General features: G+C 35.6%; 1 protein-coding gene across 1 annotated transcript; it reads right to left on the reverse strand.

Annotated features, from left to right (window-relative positions):
- Nucleotides 1–4,192: 4,192 nt before the first annotated feature.
- On the reverse strand, nucleotides 4,193–9,655 carry LOC105219476 (phosphoenolpyruvate carboxykinase [GTP]). Its single transcript, XM_011195625.3, has 2 exons — nucleotides 9,409–9,655; nucleotides 4,193–9,231 (listed from the first exon to the last, which is right to left on the reverse strand). The coding sequence occupies exons 1-2, from the start codon at nucleotides 9,438–9,440 to the stop codon at nucleotides 7,320–7,322; spliced, it is 1,944 nt and encodes a 647-aa protein (XP_011193927.1). The 5' UTR covers nucleotides 9,441–9,655; the 3' UTR covers nucleotides 4,193–7,319.
- Nucleotides 9,656–10,929: the final 1,274 nt, after the last annotated feature.

Here is a 10,929-nt window from a genome sequence, read left to right on the forward strand (position 1 = left end):
GTGGTAAACATTGGCTTGCTTCCCCTTTTGAATGGTGTGTTCCTTTATAGCGTTCGAAATTTTTTCGATGTTCCCTAATGTCAAATAACATTTTAGCACAGCTAACATTTGCTCCTTCTTATTATTATACATTCTTTGCCATAAGAACGCGTGTATTTTAATATTTGACAGATGTCGCTCGTCGCTTGTCGTCTTCTATGTGTTCAGCACTTGAATGCTATCATACCATTGGCTATGGGAAAGCAAAACAGTCGCATGCAAACACTTGTTCAAGCAACACCACCAAAGAATGTATAATAATAAGAAGGAGCAAATGTTAACTCGCAGCTTTTTGTGTGCTAAAATATAAGGGAACATCGAAAACTCGCCACTTCGAAAGAAAAATAATACACCACAGCATGTGAGAACTGTGATCATTAGACACAAAGGGGAAATGGGTGTTCTCACGTCAATTCACGTCGTGTTTGCTTATATAGATTTACATTTGCAATTTATTTTATATTACAAGTTATTTTATAGAATTTTTTAAAATAATATAATTAATTATTAAAAATACATTTTGACTCAAATTAATTAATTGATAAAAAAATATTTTTATGATGAGCGTCGAACCTACATTCCTCGCATTTGTCACATCTTCAAAAAAAATTACTCGCTTACAACAAAACATTACAATAACATATTCATTCATAAACGCATGCGTATCAACAACAAAGCAAAGGGACGTCATTCATAAGCGCAAGCGTCGCGCACATCTCCGCACATGCCCATCGCTTTTAGGCAGATTTGTCTGGTCAAATTCAAACAATTTCTTATATTTCCTTCAGAAGAGAAAACTGGCAGTCGCCGAGAATCATATTCATATTTCTATTAGAACTAGCATCTGGTCCTATGGATTATGAAATATCAATTAAGCTGATTGTTTCTCAATAGCTATCGTGGTGCGTGTGGTACGCACGCACTCGCTTTTTATACGGTGCTCGGGTTCAAATCCTGGCAGAGGTCTTATTTTTCGCATATTTTATATTTTGGCAAATATGAAAATTGATTCTTTTGTGATTTTTGTCAAGCTGCTTCCACTGTTGCCACTTTTCGCTTTGACTTCAGTATCAACATCGAAATATGATTATAGATTTTGTCATCGTCGCGAGGAGGCAGTTTGCCGACAGCGACGTCTGCAGAGGGGAAAAGAGTTGAAATATTGTTGTTTCTGCTTCTTGATGTTCAGAGTTTTTTGTCGTGAGCTACACATGTATGTATGTTTGTATATGCGTTGGTTTGTTTTTTTGTCAGACATAGACATACATATGTAGATGCGTTTGCTATTGCGCAAGTGAAGGAATTCTCTGGTTATGCGTATGTACAGATATATGTACTTATGAATGAATATAGAAGTGTTTGATGCTACATACGTACGATTGATACATATGAATATACATATGTATATCGACTTATGTTATATGTGTATATGTTTGTATTTATTCGCTGCTACGTGTAAACAATATGAGGTGGAAGAAAAGTGATAAATTGCACTTCAAATATGCTGAATATGAAGGACAGTTTTATTTTTTTAATTATTTTTCATTTATTTATATATTATTATATTTCTAATTTATTTATCATAGGAATAAAAAAAATATAAATATTAATAGAGAAAATATTAAAATTAAAATAAACAAATTTATGTAAATAAAAATTTTAAATAGAAAAAAGTTGCAAAAAAATAATTATAGGACGAAATTATCAATAATCAAATAAATAATAATTAATTGGAAATAAAATAAAATATAATAACAAAAAATAAAGTAAAAAAATATATTCATATTTCATGCAGGATTTGAACTCGAACAAAATATTTGGAGTTGCAAAACGTTGGGTTGCTAAGCACACAGCACCAAAGTCAACTTTGAAACCAACGCATTTATTGTGATATAGTTACAACACAAGCGAAATATACTCCTCAACGCAATTTTTCCACCACTTATGAGGGAACACGACAAACTACACCTCATTAATAGAGAATATGAAAAATATCCAATTAGAAATCACAGAATTGTGTGCGAATTTGTGGTTGATGAGGAGGCAAATTCGTAAATCTTGTGCGATTAATAATTATTTTTTTGCAATATACATTATTCTAATTTCCCCATATGCGCATATCAAAGAACATCTGCGTGGGCAATTTCTATAGAGTAGTCCCTTATAGTGTGGTGTAGTTTCTCTGATGCATACATTTTCTGTTCTCATGTTCCTTTATATCGTGGTGCACGCAATTGATCAGTTCCCTGATAAAGTGGGAAACATTGGCTTGCTTCCCCTTTTGAATGGTGTGTTCCTTCATAGTGTTCGAAATTTTTTCGATGTTCCCTAATGTCAAATAACATTTTAGCACAGCTAACATTTGCTCCTTCTTATTATTATACATTCTTTGGTAATAGTATGCGTGTACAAATGTAACAATATGTGTGAGTGCCCACCTCTAAATTTTAGAGAAAACAACAGGAAATTCACTTTCTCGTAATTTTACGTTCTCATTTTGTTCTACTTGGGAAATTTCATCAGAGAACGTACGCTCTATGATTTCATAACGTTCACTGCTATGGTGTTGGACTCTGCTATGAGGATCTTTGTGGAAGTTGCTTTGAGCACACCAAAGCAAATGACATTTAGTCCCCGATATCATAGATGGCGCCCTTACTTAGACATATTCTACCCTGAACTAAGAACAGATACATAAAAAATTTGGAGTGTTCTAATCCAATTTTACATAACTGCCCGGTGTAAATCTCCTGTTTTGTTGAAAATGTGGAAATTTCTTTACTCAGTATCCACAAAATTACCTAATTCGAAAAGAAGAGTTCTTACAACTAAGCTGCTTTCCGACATTTCTCTCTGGTAGATATACATGGTATATACATTTTTGTCGTAATCAATGAGAATTCCCAACTTCAAATTATTCCAATGTTTTATTCAAGTGTTTTTCATAAAATCTTTCTTTCGCTTGCACGTTTTCCTCGATACATCAGCGGAAAAAACTGATCACCAATATGGCTCCTTCCTAAAAGTGCTCAATATTGGTTCATATTATCCATCCGGTTCACTCCGTACAGCATTACTAATATTGAAGTAACAACATTCTAACTTGCAACAAACAATTTTATTAGGCGTACAGTCACCGCAAAATAAATTTAATTATTTTTCACATTCAGCATTTCTAGGTTTTGTACATACAGTCAGTATTTTGGACTGCTTCACGCAGTACTTAGGTAAAATTATAGTAACCTTGTGAGCAGTACAAGGGTTTCATAAAATTCTTTATAAACTAGGGTCAACTGTCTATGTTTTATTAATGACATTGTCAAATACACGTCGTGCTACAACCTTTTTAATTTTTTTATTACAAATAAGCAAGTGCTAATACCTTTTCCAGGTACGTACGTACATGCTTACAATTTATTTGGAAAGGACGAGGATTGTGCCTACTGTACCTTCAAAGGTATTAATTTTGATGAAGGTGCTGTAGGTATATCGTCATGTCACGTCAATGTCTCCATAATTTTTTTTAATTGTACATTGATGGTGCTTTAACTGAGTAATTTCGTTATCACCTACACTTTGTTTGCCAAGTAATTTTCAATAATTAATATTATATTTTTATTTTCAAAAGAGGTGCAAAACATACGATTTCCTATAACCTTTTTCGAGAGATGATTCAGATCAAAACATTTTGTTATTTTTTTATATATAAAATTACGCAGAATATTAACATAATGTATTTATTTAAAGAACCGTCTATACATAGAATAAGTGAGTGTGAAAAATATTTTGGTTGGAGAGCAGAAAATTAATAATACCTGTCGGATCATTAAATAACACTGTCCAACAAATGAAGACTTTTTGAATGGAACAGAATAGCGACCCCATAATTCTGAAAGGGTATGTTGAGTAGATCATTTTTGTAGAACAAACTTATGGTCCAGCACGTCTGAGTTTTTTTTTACAGTGGGTCAAAGTTTTCATTTTTTGGTCGAAGGGAGCATTATACTATATGAAAAAAATGTTGTAAGTTAATGTCTGAGAGAATTCTTATGGCCAGAGTTGTATTGTGGAATTGTATGGGATTATTTTTGTGGAAGATCTTAACCCTCTAACTGGTTTCTTTATGGGTCAATTTGACCCTTTTTCGAGAAAATCAAAAAATATCCTTTAAAAAAGGACATTTAAGGATTAAAATATTCTACGAAAATGTTTGGCGGAAAATTTCAGTGGGGGTCACCAAAGACACCATTGTTGTAAATAAAGCTCTTTACGATTAATTGGCAAAATTACATGCCAACATATACAAAGTAGGTGAAAACGTCGTCAAGTTCGGCCGGGCCAAACACTGAGTTCTCGCGTCTAGTCAGCTGTGACTTACAAATCGGGTGCATATTAAGCATTTGACTTTATGCGGTTATATCAGAATTCCTTGGAAACTCAAAAGCACAAAACTATGCAGAAAATATTGAAAGCATGCTAATCGGTTTTAACAATATTGGCGTTAAGATGTCACTAAAGCTGCATTTTCTGCACTCTCATCTGAATTTTTTTAAAGAAAACCTTGGAGCGGTTTCAGATGAACACAGTGAAAGGTTTCATCAGGATATAAAGGTAATGGAAGAAAGATTCAAAGGGAAATCCCAAACTGTAATGCTTGCTGAATACGTATGGGGCTTGTACAGAAACCTTGACCCATCGAAACATTCACGTCAAGCTAAATACAGGAAAGCATATTAAGTTCAATCTTTAATCCATTGTCCTACCACTGCTGAAGCAAAAAAAATATATACATACTATAATAAACCACTATTAAAACAAAATTTTAATTTTTTTATCAATCGTAAAGAGCTTTATTTACAACAATGATGTCTTTGGTGACCCCCACTGAAATTTTCCGCCAAACATTTTCGTAGAATAATTTAATCCTTAAATGTCCTTTTTTAAAGGATATTTTTTGATTTTCTCGACAAAACGGTCAAATTGACCCATAAAGAAACCAGCTAGAGGGTTAAGATCTTCCACAAAAATAATCCTCATACAATTCCATAATACAACTCTGACCATAAGAATTCTCTCAGACATTAACTTACAACATTTTTTTCATATAGTATAATGCTCCCTTCGATCAAAAAATGAAAACTTTGACCCACTGTAAAAAAAAAACTCAGACGTGCTGGACCATAAGTTTGTTCTACAAAAATGATCTACTCAACATACCCTTTCTGAATTATAGGGTCGCTATTCTGTTCCAAAAATGCTGTTGGACAGTGTAATTAAAATTTTCGCTAGACAGCAATTTCAGTAGAAACACACTCCGACAGACCAACGACCGTTGAAACTAAAATGTTGTATTTGCTCTGTCGCTAAAAGTTATAGTTTTCCGAATGTTAATTTTTATAGGCGGAATAACAAGCTATGCGGTCGTGATAGTCCGAGTCCGACCTATATTATCATTAATCTACAACTAAACTGCGGTTTGCCAAGAGATGACGTAACTCGTTTGTAAATATAGAAATATATATCACTAATTTGAAGCGTAAACAACAATATTTGTTTTTAATTCAAATATGTCGGACATCGAGCCTGAAAAAGGGCTCAAGCCCAAAGTCATCTATTTTGTTGGAAATTTATGGTAGAGCTCAGTTGGAGCATGCTTAGCGAGCGTGTCAAAAGTGATTTGTAGTATTAAAAAGTGGTGATTTTGGCTTAGAAGACGGAGTACAACCTGGTGGTCAAAAGTTTTGAAGGTGTGGAAATGGAATCATTACTCGAATAAAATTGTTGCCAAACACAAGAACAGTTCGCGTTGGTCACCATCACTCGAGCAGCCATTTTAAAACGTTTCAAGTTTTACAATCAAAAAAATTAGGTGCCATACATATATTGAAGCCAAGATACGAAAGAAGTCAAGTTCAATAAGAAGTCTATTTGCATCAAATTGTAACTGGTGATAAGAACAGATTCATTACGACAACCCTAAACTCAAAAAATCAATAAAGTAATCTGACCTACCAGCCAAATCCACGGCAAAATCGAATATCCACAACGCCAATGCTATGTATTTGGTGGAATCAGAAGTGCATGCTGTATGAGTTTTCCCCTTGTCCCCTTAAACGCTACCGACAACAACTCATCTAATTGAAACGACCATTTGTCGACAAACCCCATGTTCGGCGACTAAATACGAGACAATACTTTTCTATCATGAAATCGGTTAAAAACTATTTGGAAAACATCGTCTGGGAAGTGTTGTCTCACCCGCCTTATAGGACTAACTACTATTTGTTCCGGTTGATGCAGGATTCCCTCACTGAAGTATTGTTCACGTCAGAACTTATCCTTTCTTTGCAAGACAATTCAACTTTTGCAACTATCTTTCTATTTCCCGATTCGTTACTAAGCGCCACCAGTTTTGCACGTTTATTTATTTGATATTTTCGACACATCTTTCCTTTGGTCTGACCTCGGTTCTCTTCCCATATGGCTGTTTCTTATGGGCTTTTCTCTGTGCTCAAATATTGACTTGATTTATCTATTCTAAAGTGAACGGATATGGTGAAATTTGAAATGGTATCTTATGAGAAGTAGGTGTACGTGATGACCACAAAACAAACAATGTCCCGTAAATACATTTACAATTACAATTACGGATACGTGTTCCGAATTGTTTGAGATTCATGAGATCAGCGTTTGACAGTTTTTATATCAGAAAGAAGTGTTTTTATAACCCAATTGCCGTTTATAACCAGACTCAGTGGAATTGAAGTTAGGAAAATTGAACTGTAGACTGCGAAAGAGGTTTTATATACTATGTAAAAACATATTTGAGCGAAGTGACTGAAGAGGAGCAAAATTCTTCACAATTAATATTTTGCTTTACTTTTTTAAAAAATAAATTTAGTAGAAGGCCATATCGGTTCATTATGTCCTTATTTCTTGCTTCAGAGTTGTTCGTCCAACATCGGGATATTTCTCGATCAATTAATTATATAGTTTTTCAAACTGGAAGCCAACAACAACCGATCTTGATGATTCTAAAGTAAGAACGTTTAAATAATTATAGAGTTCTTTTGATATATTATAAATGCATTATATGGCACATGCTTTATATATTTTTTCAATCTTAATATCAATAAACTTAATATTATATGTGACAAATATTTACAAAATAATCTTATTCCTATGCATCGTTAAATATGTGTATATGTATATAAGAAATATATATAAAGTTAAAATCTCTTTATAGTTTAATTTTATAAATTCTAAATGATCAATGCAGTTTAGATTTTCTCAATGCGCCCTTGCAATTGGTTTAGTTCGTTATAAATCTCTGCGGGCAAGTCGGATCCTACTTGCGCCTCAAAGTAGTTACGAATTTCCGCTACCTCTTCCAACCAGAAGTCTTTTGGCAAAGAGAATAGTTCTGTGTAATCGATGTTGACCTTCATATTTTCCAAATTCAGATCCACTTCGGCTGGTATTCTACCGATGGCAGCGTCAGTGAAGCATTGCTCTCCACTACAACGACGCAAAATCCACTCCAAGACTCGTGAGTTCTCACCATATCCTGGCCAAATGAATTTTCCGTTCGACCCTTTGCGGAACCAGTTGACATGGAAAATTTTTGGAACATTTCCACGCTTCTCCATACTCAACCAATGTTGAACGTAGTGGCCAAAATTGTAACCAAAGAACGGACGCATGGCGAAGGGATCGTGCATTATGACTTTGCCCTTGTGCTCTGCGGCAGCAGTTGATTCACTGCGCATTGCTGCACCAACAAACACACCATGAGCCCAGTTGCGTGACTCGTATATTAGTGGTACTCCTGCTGGTCGTCGGCCGCCAAACAAGACTGCACTGATTGGAACACCTTGTGGATCTTCCCAATGTGAATCAATAATGGGACATTGTCCAGCGGGTGTACAGAAACGAGAATTAGGATGTGCGGCTGGTTTTCCCGAGTCTTTGTTCCAAGGTTTACCAAGCCAGTCAGTTATTTGTACACCTGGTGCCAAACTACTCTCCATACCTTCCCAGTAAACACCACCATCTGAGGTATATGCCACATTTGTGAAAATCGTATTTTTGAATATCGTAGCCATTGCGATTGGATTGGTTTCTACAGAGGTACCGGGTGCAACACCAAAGAAACCATTTTCAGGGTTAATAGCACGTAAAACACCTTCACTATCGAATTTCATCCAAGCGATATCGTCACCGACGCACTCCACTTTGTAACCGGCAAGAGATGGATTCAACATGGCCAAGTTAGTTTTACCACAAGCTGAAGGGAACGCCGCTGTAATGTATTTCTTCTCACCTTTTGGGTCAGTTATGCCCAAAATAAGCATATGTTCTGCCAGCCAACCTTCACGCTTCGCAATGGTGCTACCAATTCGCAAAGCAAAGCATTTCTTACCAAGAAGAGAATTTCCACCATAACCGGAACCGTAAGAAACTATCAAATTCTCCGCCGGTTTGTGCAAGATAATTGTACGCTCTGGATCACACGGCCATGAGGGCTGTTCAACAATTCCATTGGATGGCTTACCAACAGAATGCAAGGCACGCACGAATTCCTCTTGCTTTCTCAATTGCTCTAGAACTGGTGCACCCATACGGGCCATAATGCGCATAGAGGCAACGACATATGGTGAGTCGGTGACTTCAATTCCGATTTTTGAAAGCGGCGAACCCAATGGACCCATACTAAATGGAACAACATACATGGTACGACCTTTCATGCAGCCAGGGAAACGCTCTTGAATTGCCTCATCGAAACCAGCTGGAGAAATCCAATTACCCAGTGTGCCCTTTACACCTTCCTTTGGTGTAGGAATGGTTTCCTCCTTTTGCTCGGTGCAAATAAAGGTGCGGGATTCCACACGCGCAACATCAGCAGAATTCGTGCGAGCTAACCAGCAATTCTCGTATTTGGGCAGAGGTATAATGGTGCCATCTTCCAACATCAATTTCAGCAATATTTTGTTTTCAATATCGGATCCATCACAAATATGCACTTGATCGGGTTGGCACAGAGCAACCGAGTCCTCAACGAAGGCTTTGACTGACGGTGTCAAATTGGACACATTGCCGTAGGAAACATTGGTGCCACGTATGTGACTATATAGACCACAATTGGTTTGCTGGTTCTTGTTCTGTTGCGGCACCGGGCAGTTGCCAAGAGGTCTGTAAGAAAATAAAAAAATAAACATTAAATTTTGGAATTCTGAAATTTTACAGCACACTACAAACACAGAGGCACTTGCTCTAAAATGTAGATAAGTTCAATGAATGTGCCATTTAGATGACATGTGGCTTACATACTTATTTATGTAATAAATATTAATAGGAGTAAATACTTACACTTGTTTGGGTTGTTCAATAATCTCAGGCATTTTTGTTGTTTGTTAAGAATGTATTTAATGTAGAATTTTATTTAACAGAGAAATCACAATTTTTTATCACAAATTTTAGTCAATTCAATTCGCTTTTACTTTCATATGTTTCTCCAAAGTTTTTTATCAAAATTTAATTTGCTTCTAAGACCACTGACTTTTTGCTCACTTGATCTTTCCATTTACTCTGAACTCGAGTAACTGATGTCTTCAAGCAACTAATTGCGCGCTTTTATACCCGCCAGCCAGTATGAGTAGGCCAGCTGAACTCGTTATCTACACTCATATGTTGTTGTGAACAACGAGCCCACCCGAACCGAGACCCGTACCAACAAATGCTCTACAAACAGGCCTCTTCTGCGTGTATGCCGTCGGTGTACAATAAAAGAACAAAAATCCAAAGAAAAACATAGCGTTATCTTGTTGCTCGATCATTCTCCATAGCGAACAAAGCGTGTTGGCGCTCGTACATACATATGTGTGTGTCTATGAAGAAGTATTTGTAAACCGGTCTATCCCGAATGCTCGTGCAATATAAACAATTTAAAAAATCATAGCATACACACGAATAGTACATATATGAATTATGCTATTTTATTGGCTACAATTTTGGGGGCTCGTCTTGAAAATGTTGCATTTCTGGTTCTCATTCTAAGTAGTGAGCTGACTTCTTTCCGATTTCGTCTACAAAATCCCAGAAGCATGTTTGTGTGTGCATACATATACACGTGCATATATGACTAAATATACATACATACAAGTATATTAGCCGTATCTGTGTTATGGGGTAATGTGTATGTGTGTGTGGTTTTGTGAGCAGTTGGGTTTTATTTGTTTTCATTTTTTCATAATTGCCTAACGTTGACGCGATTGTTGTGGATAGCAACAGAAATCGCGTAAATCGCATGCTTTTGGCATTCAAATACAACTGTATGTAATATAGAAATTTGGGAATTTTTAGTATATTGTTCAAAGAATTTGAAGTATCCTAATTATTGCATTTATCCTTTAATTTAGTTGCGGATATTATACATATACATACATACTTACACACATACATATATCATATAATATAATACCATATGCAGGAGTGAAGCATCAAAACATACAGGAAATATGCCGGCTTTACACACATTTTCTTGTCTGAACTCCGTCTAGAATAACATCAGACTTATACCAATTATTGAAACCTTTTCTAATTGATTATTTTATTATACCTGTTATTATTTCTAATTTTGTTTATACCTATTGTTCGAACTGTTATGAAATGCTGAAATTTCTGAACGAAAACAGATAATTGTCAACGCGTAGGACATCAACACGTGGAAAGTACCCGTTGTTTGTATGAAAGAAACTACGCCCATTGTTACCACAAACACCTACAAGCATAAGTACGTACATATGAGTATATTCAAGTAATTTCGATGTATGGTTGTAATATGCAATAAATACTTATTTTGATAATATTTATGATTTTTTGTTTTTAACC

Source organism: Zeugodacus cucurbitae, chromosome 6 (assembly GCF_028554725.1).
Source record: "Zeugodacus cucurbitae isolate PBARC_wt_2022May chromosome 6, idZeuCucr1.2, whole genome shotgun sequence".
Taxonomy (NCBI): Eukaryota; Metazoa; Arthropoda; class Insecta; order Diptera; family Tephritidae; genus Zeugodacus; species Zeugodacus cucurbitae.

Bases quoted from the DNA above. Each gene is read 5' to 3' on its own strand.
- LOC105219476 (XM_011195625.3), bottom strand. From the start codon at position 9,440: ATGCCTGAGATTATTGAACAACCCAAACAAGT. The intron at 9,232-9,408 runs GTAAGTATTTAC...ATTTTCTTACAG, and splicing joins ATTGAACAACCCAAACAAGT to ACCTCTTGGCAACTGCCCGG.